At 40.8% G+C, this 21,927-nt stretch overlaps 1 protein-coding gene across 5 annotated transcripts in view; it reads right to left on the bottom strand.

The window, feature by feature from the left end:
• Positions 1-21,927, bottom strand: part of cadps2 (Ca++-dependent secretion activator 2) — a 245,374-nt gene that overhangs the window by 148,893 nt on the left and 74,554 nt on the right. For all 5 annotated transcript variants that reach the window (XM_028586489.1, XM_028586486.1, XM_028586488.1 and 2 more), the window contains exon 3: positions 12,577-12,909. In XM_028586489.1, the coding sequence (XP_028442290.1) occupies positions 12,577-12,909 (333 nt within the window). The remainder of the gene's footprint in view (positions 1-12,576; positions 12,910-21,927) is intronic.

Here is a 21,927-nt window from a genome sequence, read left to right as displayed (position 1 = left end):
CATTATTTATTTATTTTATTAGTTTATTTGTCAGGGACAATGTACAAAATACATTAATCTTACGAAAAGATGTTTTGTACCAGAGTTAGCTAATGCTAGTTTCCATCTGCAGTCCCCGGGCAGGTGCACACAATATTAAAACATATTACAAATAACTGTCAATAGTAATAAGAAATACATGCAAGATTACACTAATCAGATGTTTAAATAAAAAACTAATCAAAAAAACATCACAGCCTAAAATATATACAACATAGTCAAAAACATTTACCTCAATATTACATTTGTAAACTTTTAAGTGTGCTGATGCTCACATAGCTGGTTATCAAGGATGTATTTCTTTAAGTTTTGAGAGAAATTATTCAAATCTACAGACAACTTTAGACTGCCTGGGAGTTGATTCCATTGTTTAATGGTTTTAAATGAAAAGGCTGTCTGTGCAAAGGCAGAGGATCTTTTCAGGATAGCACAATTTCTGTGAGCAGTGGAGCGTGATGTTCTGTTTGTATGTTCAGAATAAAGTTCTACAAATTTTTTCATTGAGGGTGGAGCAATATTATTAACAATTTTAAAGACGGTTCTTAAGTTTGTATATCTAATTAGGGAATCAAAACTTAATATTTTATATTTACTGAGAATATTACAATGATGATAGCGAAGGGCTTTTCTATCAAGCACTTTTAACGCTTGATTATAGACCGATCTGAGGGATTTGAGTGTGGTCTCGTTGGCCTGAGACCAACAGGACAAACAGTAGGTGATGTGTGGTGAGATCATGGCTTTGAAATACATGAAAGATGCTTCAATTGTCAAACTATTCCTAATGTGTCTAAAAACAGAGATATTATATTTAATAGAGTTGCACATTCTTAAGTCCATTAAAATAGATGTTAGGCATATCTTTAACTTTATTGGACTTAGCGAAATACATTCCAACAGTTTTTTCGATGTTTAGTGTTAAGCAAGAAGATTTAAGCCAATTAATTATTTTGTCCATGGCTGAGGACAATTTAGTAGCTACCTGCTCCATATCCCTCCCATGTACGTAGATGACTGCATCATCCGCGTACAGGATGATCTCTACGCCCTTGCACACAGCCGGCAGATCATTGATGTAAATACTGAACAACAAGGGTCCCAGAATGGATCCTTGCGGGACCCCAGTTGTGCAGGGCTTCAGAGAGGACAATGTATTTTTTACCCTCACACATTGCATCCGATCTGAAAGATATGATTGTATCCAATGCAATGTCTCCATGGTCAAATTATACTTAGAGAGCTTAGACAGGAGGACACCGTGGTTTACCGTGTCGAAGGCTTTTCGAAAGTCCAGAAACACGGCACCCACCGTGCCCCCTCTGTCCAAATTGGCTTGATACTTTCTATCAGATAGCAGCAGGCTGGAATGGTTGCGTCTAAAACCGAACTGCATGGAGTGCAACAAATCATTACAATCTAAGTGATCGGTTAGCCGCTCTATCATGGCTTTCTCAAGAATTTTAGATACTACAGGCAATATACTAATAGGCCTGTAGTTGCTTATTTCATTTTTGCTTCCTGATTTATGAATTGGTGTTATAACTGCTGTTTTAAAAACACTAGGGAAGATACTCTCATCAATGGATTTATTCACAATATATGTAATAGCTGGTGTTAAAATCTCCCGATGTTTTTTAATCAGAGAGCTATCAAGTCCCCAGAAATCTTTAGCTTTTGAGTTCGATAAGGATTGTATTATTTTATCCGTTTTAGAATAATCAGTGTTTAAAACACAGAGCCTTATGATCATATGTGGAAGGCTGAGGTGATGAACAAGGATGAGGCAATCCAGAAACATGTTGGATAATTTCATTCACTGAGTCAATAAAATAATTATTAAAATAGTTTGAAACTGTTAGACCATCTTTGTGATTTTCGTCATCTATTTTCAGCTCTATTATTCCACTCTTAGTTTGCATCTTTCCAGTTAGTTTGTCTATAGTTTGCCAAAGTTGTTAAGAATTACCCTTTGCTTGTTTAATTATATTCAGATAAAATGTTGCTTTTGCTTGTCTTATCTGCTTAGAGACTTTGTTTCTAAGTCCATTGTAGATCAGACAATCAGTTGTAAGTCCCGTTTTATGAGACTTTTTTAATGTTGAATCTCGAGTTCTCATCAATTTCCATAGATTATCATTTAACCAAGGTAGAGGGATTTTGCCTTTAGGCTTTACCTTTATTCCTTTAGAATGTTTAAAAACAAGCTGTTGAAACTTCTCTATCAACTCACTAGTAGCTACGTTACTGTCTTTATCATTTACCATTTCAAACCAATTTACCTGTCTTATTTCATTATCAAACATCTCAATATCTTTCCTGGGGATATAGAGTACAGATTCATTAATATCAGCCTTATTTAAATTTCGGTAACGCGCTTTTGACAGTTTCCTTGCAATTAATGTTAAATTATGATCAGAAAGACCGGTTATTAAATTATAAACTTTACCGATACGGTTTGCTTTGTTAGTAAAAACTAGATCAATAAGTGTTTGAGAAGTCTTAGTAATCAGAGTTGCTTTTTCAATTATTTGGGTAAAATTAAATTTTTGAGTAATCTCCTTTAGTTTTTTTCTACTATTTTTATCCATCCAATTTATATTAAAATCCCCCATAAGAAGTATTTCTTTTGCCTCACATTTTTTAAGAATGTCAGTTAGGTGATCAAAAAATATATTATTTGCTGTCGGAGGCCTATACAAAACAAGAACAGCGAATGACATTTCCGGAGACAGCCTAATTTTTATCCCCACACATTCCAAAACATCTCCTACTGATTCCATGTGTACACATTGAAAACTGTCCTTGACATAAATCATTACTCCGCCCCCTTTACCATGACCACGGTCACGCCTGTAGATGTTGTAGCCTGGAATATGAACAGCACTATTTGAAGTGGTGGGTTTTAACCAAGTCTCAGAAAGACACAAAAAGTCATGGTTGGAATCTGTTAGCAACTGTTCAAGTTGTTCAGATTTCGATACAGCGCTTCTTATATTTAGGTGTCCCCCAAATACACCTTTAGGTTTAACCTTTGGGTCCCAGAGTACTTTAGCATGCTTAACAGTCTGACATAGTCTGTATCTCTGTTGTTTGGTGACAACGCTTGAGAGACACGGCATGAGTAGATGACACGAGTGCACCGAATCACATGCCGCTCCAACTTTCTCCACAGCGCCATTTCGTTTGTTTACCCCAGTATCCGGACACAATGTATCTGTGCGTAATGTCTGTGCCAAAGCACCAGACAAGTTCTTTATACGCAATGTGTCGGTACCGTCTGGGGAAGGCGCATCTAACTTTATCGTAGGACAAACCTTCGAAGTTCCAGATCTTTCCTCCGCCGTGCACAAAGCAATTTTGTCCGTTTATTTGTGTGTGCTCGTAAGAGTAACTCACTGTGGTCGTGACTGCAAATCCACACATAGGTGAAACGCCATTTGCTCCCGTTTGTTCTTCCCCGCCGCCAGGTCCGGGGTTTAGATGTATATCCCCGCATAGTAAAAGTAAAGTGCACAGCAAGGTTGAAACAGCTGATCCTCGGCGGCGCTTATCAAGACGGGAGCTGATCGATAAAGGCACAACTGCGCGTCCGTGTATTAAAACAGACGCGTAAATGGCGTGTTTGCTCCATGTGTTGAAAGGTGGTAGCACATGGCCCGTCGCGTTGTAATCTGACCGGCAGCAAAGAGCTTGCCAGTCACTCCAGGTTGACAGTAACACCGCGGCAAGCACAAACAAAGCAATAACCACATACTGATTTGTATGTAGTCGCCCACCTTTTCTCAGATAAGGCAACTGTAATTCAGCATCAGATCCATTGTTGTTAAATGGCAACTCCTCAGAACGTATTAAGGAAGGTGAGCTCGCAGGACCTGCCAACCTGCAGCCTCCACCTGACGCCATGATTGCCTTCCTATAAACAAGTCATAAACGTTTATGACATAACGCTTCTTTTAGTAAGTGTCATTCGGTTTTGTCATGACAAGTTAGGGTTAGGGTTAGGGTTAATGTGTCATGACTGTGTTATGACAGTGTCATGTCACTCTTATATAGAAAACGTCAAGTAAAGCGTTACCAAAAGTTTAACTATTTCCAACTTCAAAAAGACTCGAAGCTGCAAAAAAAGAAGTCACTGGGCTAGAGTGCGTTCCATTAAGGCTGAGTCCTTAGTGCAACGCCACCGGTTCGAGGCCGGCCCAGCCCTAGGGCCATGCCGGTTCTCTCTGTCTCTGTCTCTCTGTCTCTCTCGCTCTCTCCTTTTCTCCTTGTCTCTGTCTAAATAAAAGCATAAAATGCCTAGAAAGGTAGGGCTATCCCTGCCTAACACTCATGATTTTGTCGACTAATTAGTTGATTTAATCTAAAGAGTTTCTCAGTAAAGAATCATGCAAAAGCACCGCTTTAAATCTTGTGTTTATCAGAGATGTGCTAATCCGTTTCTTTAAAATTAGTAATTCAGCGTGTAAAAAGGATTAAAAAAATAAATGAATCTTAGTCTACAAAAAAAAAATTAATTAGACAGGATACAAGATGCAGATATTTTTAGATTAAGTGTGACTTACACCATAATGACCTCCATTGCCCATCAAGAATAAACTTCAATAAATCAGCTTAGAAGTCACAGAAATAAGATGCTCATTATAACTGCAGAACTTGCCTGAGATAATAGATCAGTGGCACACACGCACACACACTATTCTCTTGCTATCTACTTTGACATTAGAGCTTTTTTCTGGAAACTGGTTTTATACAGGTGAATATTTCTGTGCATAGGTACTTTAAGTTTTACGCCACCTTCTGGTCTTTCATACATGAGGCCCCTGGACTCTCCCCCTCCCTCTCCAGCTGTAGGTCCTCCTGTTCTATTTTTATCTCCCTCCATCTTTCACCATCACCGACAGAGGCGTGCACACCTCTCTGACTCACTCACATCTCTGCAGTTTTCTATTTTTATCCTCCTCCTCTGTTCTCACTTGAAGCATCCTTATTTTTAGTAAATACTACCAGAAAATGAAGCATATCACTGACTTTATCAACTACACTGCTCTCACGAACACAGTATGTTTTGGATATAGATAGATTTCGGCTCCTAACGATCACAATAACAATGTAACCGAGAAAAACGATTATTTTGCACATTACGTTTTGCAAGTAAACTATTTCTTCGGTTTTGTGTTTTGAATGACACACGCACTTTCGCCCCTACTGAAGGCTTATCTTACTCAGCCAATAGTAAGCAAGGTTGTGGTAACTGGTGGCATTTAAAAATCCGTGTGAGTGAAGATGGCGGTGGGAGAGAAGCAGCATTTGGTGAGCAAGAAGGGGAGAGCAAATTCCGCCGTCTGGGAAGTGGGAACAGTTCGGATTTGAGGAATCCGACTTAAGACTAACACATCGTCTGCAACATTTGCTCCATGGTGGCGTCTGCACCACTTGGTAACACCGCAAAGCTTATTAACCAACTGAAACATCAGCACAAAGTCACGTATCACACACTGACATTAACCCTCATGTTGTCCTCTGGTCAAATGTGACCCTTTTTTATTTATTTTTTATATCAGGAATATGGGACGTCGATATAAGAGCTGAAAATGTCGCAAAAAGTGACAAAACTTTGGAAAAAAAATGTTGGGAAACGTGTACAAAAATATGTTGGACGGAGCAAAAAAAATGTTGATAAAAACGTTTAAAATAATAGAGGAAAATGTCAAAAATGTCAGAAAAAGTGTCAAAAACATTGAAAAAAACCCGACAAAAAAGCTGAAAAAGCTCTAAAACTTACAATAAAGACGTTGAGAAGGGACAACAACCGCTTAATAGTGGACGGGAAGACAACAAAAGGGTTGATTAAAAAAAACTAACCTCAATGAGTAATCGTGTTAAATAATCAGGAAAATAATTGGCATCATTTTTTCCCGTAAAGTGGATTTGAAAAGTAACTATCTGGTGGTAGAAAGCAGTCTGACAGTCTGAGCATGCTATTCCAGTGGGGAAGAAGCCAGCGAGCACCGAGAGAAGGTTCAATCCGACAGATTTGGTTCAGACAGACTGAAGGATTCCCTCGGTGTTAATGCTGCAGTCAGTAGATATCATCCTCTCAGAGAAAAATGGTTTTAGACTTCCAATGCTGATCTCTACATCCTAAAAGAAATTGATGAAAGTGACATTTATCTCAAAGGCACAAATATCTTGCACATTAAACTTTAAAATGTCTGACTTTTTAACCCTCTGAGGACAAAAGAAGCACCGACGTTTTGACAACACTCATATTACAAAATTAAATTTTAGACATTACTTTATTATGGACCTTTTTCACAGCAGACATTTTGACTTGTCATAGTAGGAAAAGCACAGCTGAAATTGATAACCTTAACGATGGCTGAAATCCATCAAGTGTCCCAGTAAGCTATTTCAGTGAGTCAGCATGCACAATACCAGGACCTCTCCTAAGTGGGATGCAACCATCATTAATGGTTTAATACCAGGGTCTCTCCTAAATGGAATGCAGCCATCATTAATGGTTTAATACCAGGGTCTCTCCTAAGTGGAATGCAGCCATCAGTAATGGTTTAATACCAGGGTCTCTCCTAAGTGGAATACAGCCATCATTAATGGTTTAATACCAGGGTCTCTCCTAAATGGAATGCAGCCATCAGTAATGGTTTAATACCAGGGTCTCTCCTAAATGGAATGCAGCCATCATTAATGGTTTAATACCAGGGTCTCTCCTAAGTGGAATGCAGCCATCAGTAATGGTTTAATACCAGGGTCTCTCCTAACTGGAATGCAGCCATCAGTAATGGTTTAATACCAGGACCTCTCCTAAGTGGAATGCAGCCATCAGTAATGGGTTTGAATACACCTTTGCTTTTCCTACTATGACATGTCAACATGACTGCTGGGAAAAAGGTCTATAGTATTCATATATTACACTACTTTGGTGAACCCAAGACTTTTGTAAATTCATTTCATACACCAAAGCCATTGAGTGTAGGTTTGTTTTCACAGGCGATTTGAGAAATTCCACAAAGCAAACACTTTTCAGCTTAAGGGACAAATGATTTCTTGACATATTGCTCGTCATTATACAGAAAGCTGAGTTTGTTTTGAACACTTTGATATGAAACACATGGGGATCAGAGTATACACAAATACCCTTAAAAGGTGAATTAAAAAAGAAATGTAAAAATGCCCTTAGTCCTCAGAAGGTTAAACCACTTTCTTTACCAGCTAATTGCCAAGTTTTTGTGGTTTTTGGGATACTTGCTGCACCAAGCTGAGCCGTGACCAACTGCAAACACTCAAGCTGCGCTGGCAAGGTGTGAAAGTTCACATTCCTTGATGCGTTGCCAGTGTGCTGGTTTCCAACAAACCACAGTAAGCACCTAAAACTGATCCACTGACCAACTAGCGCACAATAGCAACGCTACCGCTTCGACACAGCCTCAAAACAATCAGTAAAGCCCCTCCGCATGGCTGTCCTCCACGGTGGTGAAGCTGCAACTGAAGCTATCAAATCAAAGAGAGCTAAACCAAAATGGGCACTGTCTGCTGTTTGGTGCTGAGCAGGTAATGTACAGCGGGTTTATCTGTAACCGGTACTGTTGGCAGCTAAAGATAGCTAAATTTGTCGTAATTCTATGGCCAAATTATTATTTTTTAAGATTTTTTCTTTAAATTGAATTAGCTCCCTTTTCATTTCTCCCCTCTGTTCTGCTTCTTTTTTAATTCTGGCCTCTAATGAAGCAGAACAATAATAGAATCTGTCCTAGCAACAGACACATTTTGGTTGTCATACAGGCGCGGATGATGTCTCAACGGGTCTATTTATGTTCCGAGCCCATTTCAGTGAAAGGAAACAATCGGCGGAGGGCATTCACCGAGGATTACGGACGCACCCCTTTCTCTATAGGGTGGTATTCAGAGACTGAAAAGGCTTCAGGACACATCTTTAGAGTCTGTTCACCCAAATTAACATAACTGGTGAAGATTTCCTCTCTTCCCTCCAGTGTTATCTAACCAAGCAGATAGCGGTGGTGTGATTTGTCCGCGTTTTGAGTCTCGATAAGGAACGAGCCTCCCCAAGTTTTTGCCACACCACTCGTCTTCTCCATTTTCTACATCGGTTCTTCGTAGCATTGAATCCCGACTCTAGCGCTGCTCTAAAAATGGCAGTGAAGGGAACAGCGTTTGTCCTCCCGCCAAGAAAAGTCAAACCCTACCCTCCTCCTTTGCCTCTGGACGACTGGCTGCCCCATCACTCAGAGGAGTCTGTGGGTGCCCACAGGTCTTGGTAGGTCAAGAGTCTTCTCCGTTGTGGCCCCTCAGTGAAGGAATAAACGTCACACTGAAGTCTGGACAGCAGAGTCTCTGCCCAGTTTGCACCACAGACTGACAACGCATACCGTGCTGGCACTTAGGTTGCTTTCACACCCACCTCGTTTGGTCCGTTTAGTCCCTGGTGGCCAGGTTAGCTCAGTTGGTAGAGCAGGCGCACATATGTAGAAGTTTACTCCTCGACGCAGAAGCCGTGGGTTTCGACTCCGAACTGCAGCCCTTTGGTGCATGTCATTTCCCCTCTCTCTTCCCTTTCATGTCTTCCTCTGTCCTATGGAAATAAAGGCCTAAAAATGCCCCAAAAGAATCATCTTTAAAAAAATAAAAACCCCTGGGGCCTGGGGGGAATAAACCGAATTAAACCTCCTGCTTATTCTGCCGGCCCCTCTATCACTGCCAACTGAAAAACGTTGATAATTCTTTTTTTCCGGCAGTCTGTGAACTTTAAAATTTGACCTTTAAGTTTCAGCAGATGGAAGATGACTGAGGTCCCAGCAGGTCAGGAGACTGACTCTGAGGGACTCAACAAGACCTGAACCAGTCAGGCTGAGTGGTGTGAATATCTATTATGAATGTAGGCCGGTCAGATTTCAACAGCTCTTCGGTAGCTGGTAGAGTCCGGGATATTTTTTTAAAGACACATCTTCACAGCCTCGCATTGCCAGACCTTCCTCCACAGCGCTGTGGAGGAGGGTCTGGCTAGTCCACACAGCATTACGGGATGGGAGAAAGATGTGCTCTGGTTTATTTTTTTTTATACCAATCACAATCATCTTCGGCGGTGCTAAGTGCCCAAGATGCCACGGTGCCGCTGCAAAATATCCTCGGGAAGGAACTTGTTTTGGTGGAACGTGTACGTTCAAAAGTAGTTTTAGTCGTGAAACAGAAAACTCAGATTGGACAGATAGTCTAGCTAGCTGTCTGGATTTACCCTGCAGAGATCTGAGGAGCAGTTAACCATAGTCCTCAGAAATCCACTGGAGGTTAGAACGCCAACACAAAGAAAACGGAAGTTGACGGACATCCGGCCGAAAAGAGTGACAACCGGCTGAATTTTCGGCAGCACCGGAGCAATCCCAGAAGTGGAACATTGTGGATATACTATAGGAAGAGCATTACTATTGATCAGCAATACTATCCAAACAGTATTTCATACATTCATGTCTATTCTTGTCTATAAGATCATTATGAACGTTGTCACAATAACATTTTAGTTTCTGTCGCCCCATGAGGAATTAAGAAAGTAATGACAACAAAACTGTTGCCGTGATACGAGCCTTCGTTTATCTTTACTCGAGTTTCTGCGTGTGAAAGTCACCAGACGCTAGGGCTGCACGATATGAGGAAAATATGCCATATGCGATAACGTTGTTGAATATCACGATAACAACATTACTTGCGATAAATAAACAGATATTAAAATGTACTCAGTTCTGACTTTCTGTTGCTTTTAGTATTCTTCTAAAATACAACAAATTGCTTGTTAAATTTAAAACAAATGAAAAGAAATCATTTCTAACATTCTTTTACTGAACAAATTGAAGATTGAATTGAACATAAAAGCCACTACTTAAAAAAGAATGGGGTTACATTTTAATAAGCAGGTTTTTTTTACTGATATTTTCTTTCAACTAACACGACAAATCTTGTAGTGTCTATCGCGATATGTTGCAGCCTTTTGCGATACGTATATTGCGCTAGTTGATATTGCGATTAAAAAAAACAATATATTGTGCAGCCCTACCAGACGCCATAATCTTCTGAACACAGCCATGCTGAGAACTACAGAGAGAGTTGTTGTGGAGCTGATGGTCTTAATTAGCTTTGTATAAACTCATTTGGCAACGGCTTGAATGTAATGGACGTTCATTAATATCAAAAAGTTACGTACTAAGTCTTTAAAGCTGTTGTTTTTGACACAGAATATTTGTGCAATTACTTCAGTCATGTGCTCCCACAGAGACTTGAACCTGCAGCAGGTTACCTAGCAACAAGACGCAGAAGTATGCTAAAAGTTAAACTCACAGTTGGGTGCTCTGGTGATTTTTAAAAGTAAACATTCCAGTTAAACTGAATGCCAAATATGTCTGTCTGTTATCAGAGTATTACCATTATTAACTTAGCCTAGTGTCATGGCTGTTTCATGGCTGTTTCAAAAGATCCCCTTCTGAGCATGTTGTAAGACATAAAAAAATGTTTGATGATATTATTTGTGTTTCATGGTTTTTCCTCAAAAGGCAGCAAAGAAACTGTGATTCAGATTTTAGTTGCCTGCTTTCTGCATCTCCCCTGTAAACCTGAAAACTCATGTTCAGCGTATGTTAAGCCCATTTCTTCCTTATGCTTATCCAGTCTTTATTTTAACTCTGAGGGCATGTCGGCACTCTTACGTGTGAAAATACAGATCTGGATGGTGCTCACTGTGTCGATTCAGTCTTATTATAAAGCAGCAGGGTGCTGAGACACGGAGACCTTCATGATGTTCTGCAGAGTCCTCTACTAATGAGGCTGTTGGCCCTGAGGAGGAACCGTCTGAATTCACAGATCCAAGTTCAATTTCTTTTAATCACAAGATTAAAATGCAAGAAATGTTAGTTTTTTGGTAAGAAGGCAGCGGCAGTCTGAAGGGCAGAGGTGAGAAAAAAAGGAATTACTTAGTAGAGAGAAGTTTGCGGTTTTCAATATAGTATTGTTTAATACAGCCAAAAATCAGAGCTGTATATAAGAGAGAGTTTGGCCAACTAGGGAATCGAATGTTCTGAGCTATCCCGTTATGCGATTGGTTCAGAGGTGGTCACGTTTTTCGTGGACTCCATGTTTGATACCAACATTCATCTGATTCCCATTAACACAGTGCAAGGAATAGTGGAAAAATGTAATAGAACTGTTGCGTGTTTGGCTGCAATGAAAGACTTTTCAAGTTCCCCCGTGAACCAAAAAGGTATGGGAGCTGAAGGTGAAAAGAGCAAACTGGAGGGCAAATGACTACTCATTATTGTTAGGTAAATGTAAATTTCTCTCTTTGGCTTATGATAACAAATTACATAGGACAAATACAGTAATACCATCGTTAATGTGTACCATGCTGTCAAAAAAGTTCTAACACTGCTTTAGAAACGAATGAAGTTTGAAGTTAGCCATGCCTTATGCTATCTTTAGCTTTTTCGCTAGCACTCCATGTCCCTAAATGCTTGTGATCTTGCCACAGTCATATGGCTTTTGGTCTCGACCGGGTGTCTTTATTATGTTCATAATAATATTGGAGGGAAAGTGAAACACAGCTTGGGCGGGGATGTTGTTCAGCTTTTCACAAGTTTAGACAGCTAGCTAACGCTGATGTTTGCTAACGTTAGCGCAAGAGTGTTAGCCTAGCCTGCTGCGTCCACATTGTCAACATAAGACCTGTGGCGTTAGTGCTCCTTTTGTACCATAATTTTATTGAATGAAATATTAAGCTTTGCTCCTCGGAGATGGGTGGGTTTTTGTTACGTTACACACAAAGCTAACTGGCTATAGTTAGCCTGTACGTATGCTAGCGGACATTAGAAAGGTAAACACTGCTCAGAGACTTATTAGGCGACTGGTCACTCACTACAATGGGCATTTTTTTAGAGGCCCATTTACGATATAGAAGGTAAATATACATTTTACATATTGACAAACGTTGATAATAACATGTATATGCCTGTTTATAGTGAAAATAAGCAATTCATTTCAAGATAGCATATCTGTCATCTGACGCTGGTCTCCAATATGGCGGGCAATCTAACTCTCTCTCTCTCTCTCTCTCTCTCTCTCTCTCTCTCCAAAGTGTCCCTACATTAGCATCTAGTGGACATTAGAGGAACTACTAGGAGCTAGGAGGGGCACTCAGCCTTGCAGCCAATTTTGTTACAACTCCAGTGGCCACGGTGCAACGAAAAAGTGATGTGCATTCTTCTTGGGGAAAAAAAAGTTTTTTGAGGAGGTGTCTCATAATACATTGTCTCTAGAAGTGTATTATTCAACTTTTGTTTTTGTTAAAGAAGTAAAAGAAAATGTGCATTACTCAATACTATAAAATCGCAATACTTTACTAGAATTGCAATAAATGAAAATCCCAATACAAATCGAGTGGGCCCCCATGTAGCGTGAAAGAATCGTCCCAGGCCTAACAGTGTGTGAATGTGTCCGTGTGTCTGTTAAACTTTAGCGGCTCACCTGGCAGGCGTTGTACAGAAGCTGGTGCTCGAACTTGCGGACGCCGAGGATCTGCTGGAACATCTCGTACAGCTGCTCCTTACTGAGGATGAGCTCCGACACAGCGCTCAGGTGCGCCCGCTGCGGCTGGCGCCGCATGTCCTCGTCCCCCCGGTAGATGGCGTCGTACTTGGCGATCCAGGAGCTCAGCACAGTCTCTTTGCTCAGGCCATCGATCTCAGGGAGGCTGCGGACGCGCCGCTCAATGTTCTTCTTGAAGACCTCGCGAAAGTCGTTGGCCGAGCAGCCGCCGCTCTGAACCATCCGGGAAACACGCTCGCTCTTCAGGAAGCCCTGCGGAGGAGAGAGAGACAGAGAACAATAAGCACTTACAGCCTTGGGGGGGGGGGGGAGTGATGAGGAGCAAAGAGTTCGCCTGGAGTTCGCTCAGAGTTGGAGAGTCAGCAATTACTAGATAGTAAATGCATAGTTTACAATCATGGGTGTTTGCTGTATTGTAAAGAGCTGTGACAATAAACAGGGGAGACCAGGTAATACCGTGATTTTGTCACTTATTGGGAGCAGTAGGCTAGATGGAGCCGGTTACCTCCAGGATCTGTGCTAAGCTAGGCTAGCGGTGGGTGCGTCAGACAGAGTTATGACACACACGGAGATGAGAAGGGTATGTATGGACTTATTTAACTCTGGGGGATACGCTGAATAAGCTAAAGTCCCAATAAGTCGGCGTGTTCCTTTAACAAAGTTAAAGTTCCGTCCTATGACCTGAATGACTGAGAACCTTCACAGACACAATCTTCATGTTCATGTTAGCTGTCTATATATGTCATTTACATTTGAAATAAAGGCTGCGGTAGTGATTGCTAGTACCAGTTAACCCAATTTAAAAGTTGTTATCACATGTAGCCATATTTCTTTTTTATTTATTTTACTTTCTCTGACAAATGGAAATGTGTCCCCGTTCTTACTCCGGCCTACAAAGCTCTGAACGGCTCAGTTGTTTTTCCAACCAGGAAAACAACCATCAATCATATAAAACTTGCTGAAAAAGACTGACAAGTGGGTGGGGATTCAGAACCAGGCTAACATATTATGGCTGCACTGATGTGGGACTGAACAGAAATACACCACAGAACACATCTTCAGGAGTTACAACTACTGTTGTCATTCTCAGACACTTGTGGGGCTACACTGCTTTTGTAAATTATTCCCACGCCCAAATCTGTCTTCAGTCATTTTTAGGATGTCTGTCAGATGACGGTTGGAACCTCCTCTAGATGTTTTATGAATACGTCCCAAAACGTGAGACTGGATACAGCAGAACAAAAATACAAAAAAACATAACAAGTTATCAGATCTGGGTTAGTGCTAGGGCTGCTTGATTATGGAAAAAAAAAATCTAATCACAATTATTTTGGTCAATACTAAAATCACAATTATTTAAAGGTCCCATGACATGGTGCTCTTTGGATGCTTTTATATAGACCTTAGTGGTCCCCTAATACTGTATCTGAAGTCTCTTTTATATAGGCCTTAGTGGTCCCCTAATACTGTATCTGAAGTCTCTTTTATATAAACCTTAGTGGTCCCCTAATACTGTATCTGAAGTCTCTTTTATATAGACCTTAGTGGTCCCCTAATACTGTATCTGAAGTCTCTTTTATATAGACCTTAGTGGTCCCCTAATACTGTATGTGAAGTCTCTTTTATATAGACCTTAGTGGTCCCCTAATACTGTATGTGAAGTCTCTTTTATATAGACCTTAGTGGTCCCCTAATACTGTATCTGAAGTCTCTTTTATATAGACCTTAGTGGTCCCCTAATACTGTATCTGTAGTCTCTTTTATATAGACCTTAGTGGTCCCCTAATACTGTATCTGAAGTCTCTTTTATATAGGCCTTAGTGGTCCCCTAATACTGTATCTGAAGTTTCTTTTATATAGGCCTTAGTGGTCCCCTAATACTGTATCTGAAGTCTCTTTTATATAGACCTTAGTGGTCCCCTAATACTGTATCTGAAGTCTCTTTTATATAGACCTTAGTGGTCCCCTAATACTGTATCTGAAGTCTCTTTTATATAGACCTTAGTGGTCCCCTAATACTGTATCTGAAGTCTCTTTCCCAAAATTCAGCCTTGGTGCAGAATTACAGACACTAGAGCCAAATATGAGTTTTCCTTAGTATGTGCCATTTCTGTGTCTGTAGCTATTGAGAGCAGGATACCCAGGGCTCGTTTTACACCTATCACCATTTCTAGCCACTGGGGGGACCAAAGGCAGGCTGGGGGAACTCATATTAATGTTAAAAAACCTCAAAGTGACATTTTCATGCCATGGGACCTTTAAAAAAAAATTACTCATGGACTGTTTCAAAGATGTTGCATTTATTGAACTTAAAAAAAGTTAAACCGTTAAACTAATCAACAGTGAACACACCTCGAACTGTGACATTTCCCTTTTATACTTTTCCCGTTTGAACTTTTAAAATTCCTCTTCAGAACACCAGATAAATGACATTGTAAGATTGTTTTTGTGATTGTTAGAAGCCGAAAATTTAAATCACGATAAAAATTCCATTTATTGCACCACCCTAGTTTGTGCTTAATTGAACAAACTGGCATAGAGCTGGGCAATATATCAATATTATATCGATATCATGATATGAGACTAGAGATCGTCTTAGATTTTGGATATCGTAATATGGCAAGTGTCTTTTCCTGGTTTTAAAGGCTGCATTACAGTAAAGTGATGTCATTTTCTGAACTTACCAGACTGTTGTAACTGTTCTATTATTTGCCTTTACCCACTTAGTCATTATATCCACATTACTGATGATTATTTATCAAAAATCTCATTGTGTAAATATTTTGTGAAAGCACAAAAACTCAACACTACAATATCGTTGCGCTATCGATATTGAGGTACTGGGTCAAAAAATATCGTGATCTTTGATTTTCTCCACATCGCCCAGCCCTACACTGGCATAATAAAAACATTAGACCGGTACTTTAACTTCTCAACCCTTCAGGAACCACTTATTAAAGGCTGCTGAATGGCTAAACGCCATTTTCCAAACTCTCGTTCAGCAATTTGACACAGAAATCACCAAAACATCCAGAGTGCAAACAGGACCGCCCTGTCCTCCTCCACACAGTTATCCACCGGGTCTAACGTTAAACTTTCTGTTTCGCGGCCGGGTTAGCTCAGTGGGTAGTGCAGGCGCACATATGTAGAGGTTTACTTCTCGACGCAGCAGCTGCGGGTTCGATCCGTTTGCTGCACGTTATTCCCCCCTCTCTCTCCCCTTTCATGTCTTCATCTGTCCTGTGAGAATAAAGGCCTAAAAATGCCCCCCAAAAAATGATCTTATACTTTCTGGTTCATTCACATTTGTGGCTTTTGGCAGACGTTTCTTTATCCAGAGCGCCGCTCACGGAGTCTGACCGAAGAATGAAAGTGGCTGAGAGTGACGCAAGCAGCTCAGCGTGACATTAAGCAGACTCTCAGCTGGCTGTTTAACCTCCTCCAGTTAGTCGCTCCGAGACTGCGAACAGCACAACATCAGTGAGAAAAGGATTCGTCTAATGGAGGCCGAGAGCTCAGAGACCGCCAGCTGAGGACTGCTTGAAATGAGAAACAGATGCAAACATCAATCCGGACCGATAACTGATTTATGGAACAGATATGCTGTACTTAAAATTAAGATTTTGGAATGGTTACAAACTCCAACCCAAAACTGTGTTTAAATGCTTTAAGCAATTATTTAATAAAGTAGAAACTTTCAACATAATACACAATAAAAGAGAGTCAGATAGTGGTGTGTAAGTCAGACTCAGTGGTGGGTGAAACCGAAGCAGACGAACAGACACAGAGCTGTAGCCGAGCCAAAGTAGACCACTTTTTAACTCATTAACTTCATCGGTTATCAGGCAATTAAAACAGCGATACAGATAATCTGCAAACTGGGGGGAAGTGATACAGCACAGTATTGCAATATTTTCCGTGGCAATACTGTATCGATACACAGACGCCAAGTATCGATCTTTTATGATATATGTGTTGGTCAGTTTGTCTGCTTGACAATGCCATTTTGCAGCATTAAAATTGAAGTGAGATGAACAAACAGAGAAAATGTATCTTTTTATATAAAACAGATGTTGACAAAGTTTTCTTTTGGGGACATAAATTGAAATTGGGAAACATTTGAAGTTGGAAAAAAGGTAATAAATTGCAATATATCGCAGAATATTGCAATATCTTTAAAATCGCAATAATATTGTATTGTGACATAAGTATCGTGATGATATCGTATTGTGAGGCCTCTGGGGATTCCCACCCCTAGTATGTATGTATGCACCAATCACCAAGGCAAATTCCACGTAGAGTTACTACTGTGGCAATAAACTCCTTTCTGATTTGGATTTCTGATTCTGACATTAGATCAGTCTATAGAGTCTATTTTTGGGGCAAAAGAGGTAATCATTTTTTAATGGTCCCCTAATACTGTATCTGAAGTCTCTTTTATATAGGCCTTAGTGGTCCCCTAATACTGTATCTGAAGTCTCTTTTATATAGACCTTAGTGGTCCCCTAATACTGTATCTGAAGTCTCTTTTATATAGACCTTAGTTGTCCCCTAATACTGTATCTGAAGTCTCTTTCCCATAATTCAGCCTTGGTGCAGAATTACAGCCACTAGAGCCAGTCCCACAATGAGCTTTCCTTAGGATGTGGCATTTCTGTGTCTGTAGCTATTGAGGAGGAGAGAGGGGGGGCAAGGTGGAGGGTGGGTTGTGGCCTTGAACAACTGCCACTTTGCTCGTTTGAAAGCCATGATGTCTCTCTCTCTCTCATGGGTGGGCCAAATTCTCTGGGCGGGCAAAGCAGCGAAAGAGGAGGTAACCTTGCTCCTTATGACCTCATAAGGAGAAGATTCCAGATCGGCCCATCTGAGCTTTCATTTTCTCAAAGGCAGAGCAGGATACCCAGGGTTCGGTTTACACCTATCACCATTTCTAGCCACTGGGGGACCATAGGCAGGCTGGGGGAATGCATATTAATGTTAAAAAACCTCATAAAGTGACATTTTCATGCCATGGGACCTTTAAAGAGCAAAAATCCACACAAGGATGAAGGTCAGGTTGGTGGATGGGTCCCAAAACACAGGACTTTCACCCAGGAGACAGACACACACACACAGACACACACACACACACACACACACACACACACACACACACACACACACACACACACACACACACACACACAATACTTGCTAAAGCTATAGTGCATAGTTTCTGTCGCCCCCATGACGAATTCTAAGTAATGATGGGTTAATTGCATACATGTAGGTTTTGATTTGTAGCCCATATACTTTTCATTAGATTTACCCATAAAATCATACCATGTGATCGGCTTTTGTGAGGGTTGTCAACGCAGCCTCATGAGAGCGACAGACCTGCCGAGCGTGACCCGACAGCAGATGGCGAGGAACTACCGCGAAGCTACGAGAGTAACTGTGTGGAACAGATTTCACTTCAATCTTAAGAGTCTCAACGAGGACATAAAAGAGAGATACCACACAAAACTAATGTTTTGGCGTTGAAAGAAATCAGCTGGGACATTTTGAATTAGCGGGGGGGGGGGGGTGGCGGTTGAGAGGCGACACACGGAGAGTCCTCTTTATGGTGATGAATGGAAAGGGGCAAACGTTAAGTGGATGAGGTGGGATGTGACAGATGCAGCTGCCACCAGGGGAGCCCGCTAAGAGCAGCTAATTGGCCTTTCTGCATCGCTCAACACAAACTGCTCCGAACGGCAGAGGACAACAAGACATTAAACTGAAGGAGAGGAGGCAGGAAGGCCAAAAACCATAAAGCTGAGTGTTTCAATTGTTGACACTCGAACGGAGGAGACCGATGGAGACAGATGTTGGGAGCTTTCGAGTGGGATTAAGCCGTGAGGCTGCAAAATGATGGGCTGGTTTCAGGTTCATTTGGTCAGCCAGGTGGGATAACAAGAAGAAGATTTGTTTAAAGGCACACTATGTAAGATTTGTACCTTAATATAACAGCTTCAAAGTTATTTTGATGGTAAACAAACTCGTAGTAGGGAGAATCATCCCGATAGCAAAGCGGGTTTGAGAGGTGGCGCACCGCCAAATCTCGCGTAATATGACATAAGTGTCTTTTCCTGGTTTTAAAGGCTGCATTACAGTAAAGTGATGTCATTTTCTGAACTTACCAGACTGTTCTAGCTGTTCTATTATTTCCCTTTACCCACTTAGTCATTAGATCCACATTACTGATAATTATTTATCAAAAATCTCATTCTGTAAATATTTTGTGAAAGCACCAATATTCAACACTAAAATATCGTTGCAGTATCGATGTCGAGGTATTTGGTCAAAAAATATCCTGATATTTGATTTTCTCCATAATCGCCCAGCCCTAGCACGACGTCACATACATCAACAACATATAAGAAGCAGCCTCTATGGAAGACACTAGCACGCATTTCAGACGTGAATCATGGCAGATTAGACAAAAAAAAAACGAAGAAAGCGCGGTCGGAATAGTCAAGGAAAAGAAAACGAGAAACTGACCGCGTGAGGAACCGGACAAGAGTCCCACTCGGTCAGGCTTTCACTCGTTGGCGAGAGCTAAAAGGCAGCAACGGTAACGTTAAATACAAGTACTCCACAGCGACTCTAGGGGGCGCTGTTTGACAAAAATGTAAACTGCATAGTATGCCTTTAACAGTCAGCTCAGTGTTTCATTCTCAGCTCAGTAGGTAGGGAGGAAGGCTGAAGCCACTCTGATAGCGATCACCCCCTTTACTCGGATTTTCAGACTTTGCCTTCTGGCTCCAGGTTCAGGTTCCCTGTGATTAAGAGTAATAGATACAAGCACTCCTTCACCCCCCACAGCCATTTCACTTGTAAACTCGGTCTGGGGGAGGAGGTAGTAACCCCTAATTCACTTGGCAAAGTGTGTAGTTTAGTTAGCGATATGATGGGGTTTGTGTGGACGGTGATGATAATGATGATGTCTATGCTGCTGATGGGGACAATTTGTGTTATGATGGAAGAAATGTTGATTGTGTACTCATGTCTGGTCACTTTGCACTGTATTGTGGGTATCTGTGGCTGTGTCCTCATTCTGCCGCTTTTTTAGATGTTATTGGTGCTGTGCTTTGTACACTTGGAAATGTCAAATGCAGTAAGCAGTGACAATTGTTGATCTTCTAGCACACTGGTCACCCCCCCCCCCTTCTGAATTGTATGTCTATGTTGTTTTTCATGTATTATACCTTGCTGCAAAACCAGTTGCCATCTGGGTACAAAAATAAAGTTGAAAGTTGAAGTTCAGCTCTTAAGCCTATTAACAGACAATGAATAAAATAACCAGGGAGCCAATAAACACCTGTAACACAGCTCCAGGAATCCATAAAGGATTAGAAATACTGAAAAATGTATCCAATTACAACCAATCCAACATTTTCTTTAGCTGTCCACTGTGCCGGTATACTGTTTTTACTATAAACTAAAAATGCACTGATTTTCAACTTTCTAGGCCGATTCCAATTTCCAATTTTTCCTTACCTTTGAACTGCCGATACAGATTTTAGCCAATTCCGATTTCATATTTTCTAACCACTTTACAGCACGCACAAAAAAATATTTTCTATCTTTTCTTTAATAGAACATTTTACATAGGACATTTTTTGAATAGATAATCGATCACTATAAAATAGAACTATATAAATTACTCCTGGTGTTGGAAATTTACACACATCTAAAGTGCAATGTTATCGAAGAACCAGGGACACATTGGTTGATGTATCCCAGTGGGAATTGAACCAGAGTCTTCCACGCCAAAGGCATGTGTCATATCCACTGGGCTGTCCCGACCCCACTACGTGATATGCAGGTATACGCAGTATACCCACTAAGAAAGCTCCAGGATATCCATATACCCGCTTAAAAATGCCCGATGACATGCAACAACATACTTTCCATTATATTTTTGATATATTTTGAATTATCATCAGTGTTCTTTTTCGCCGCATAGGCTAAAAAAAAAATATTTGTATCAGTGTTTTTAGTTTCTTGTCATCAGCTCTCCTCCCTGCTGGTTTTCATTCTAGTCATTTCATTTGACACTATCTTCTACCCAGCATGCAATTCAATTAATGAGCACAACACAAAGACAACACAGCTATTATCCAGGAACAGAATTACAACCCATTGACCGGACTGAAAAATTTTGCAGTATCTTAATCGGCCTGTCACGATGTGAACCTTTCACACATCAGCCTGTCTCAGCCATGACAATTATTTAATAATGGTAACTGGCATGAAAACAGACTAATGGAGGAGCGAGTGGCTCGTTAACGAGCACAGATTACCTTTCCATGTCAGTATGATTACAGTTTTTAGTTCGTTGGATTGTTTTCTATCAGCGCTAAATGAACACAACTCTGATGTCTCATTACATAAGAAATGATTGTTACGTTGAGCGTAACTGTGTTGACTTGGAAGCATCGACATCCAATTCTCTGTGGCCTGCAATTACCATCATGCTCTGTTTCAATGTATGAGAGGCCTAAGCTACCACACACGCACAAACACACACCACACGCACACACTTTGTAAAGGTCACTCCCTTCTTGGGCCTCCTGTCACACAGCGCTGCCTGGAAGACGACGTTGGGGGCTTAAAACACCAAACACCAACAAAAGGCGATAATGCAAGTCACACTGCTATGGAGACAATTACGGGATTGTAAATGATTCAAAACCCACCCTGAATTGACCGTTCGCAAAACCCGCCCTCAAACAGTCCTCGTCCAATCCTAGCTCAGCAACTGTAACTAAGGAGAAGGACCCCCGTCAAACATTGCAATTTCAGCAAGATGGTGAAACAATGCGCCTATGGTACTTGCAAGTCTGACACCAGGTACCCCAAAAGTTTAGAGGGAGGGGTCATTTTTTTCGCCTTTCCAAAGCCCAAAACCCAAGCGGAAAGATGCCGACAATGGATTAAGCAGTGTAGGAGACCTTACTCACAGCTAAATGCCTCGAATATTAATAAGCATGGCAAGGTAAGTAAAGCTAGCGAGCTAACTTATATCAATTATCAATAAGTAGTTTAAGTAGCACAGTAGTACAAGTACATAACAGTTACAATCTGTAAAACTGGACTTAAGTTAACAGTTGTGGTTCTATATAGCATTATTATCGAAAGTAGTAAAGTTAGAACATTAGATACTTTATTATTCCCTAGGAAATTCAGGCAGCCTGATAGCTGTTAGCCTGTCAAGCACATGTTGCTATTGACACAGATAATTTA

Source organism: Perca flavescens, chromosome 8 (assembly GCF_004354835.1).
Source record: "Perca flavescens isolate YP-PL-M2 chromosome 8, PFLA_1.0, whole genome shotgun sequence".
Taxonomy (NCBI): domain Eukaryota; kingdom Metazoa; phylum Chordata; class Actinopteri; order Perciformes; family Percidae; genus Perca; species Perca flavescens.
The sequence above is the reverse complement of the archived record's forward strand: the minus strand, read 5'-3'. Positions and strand labels throughout refer to the sequence as shown.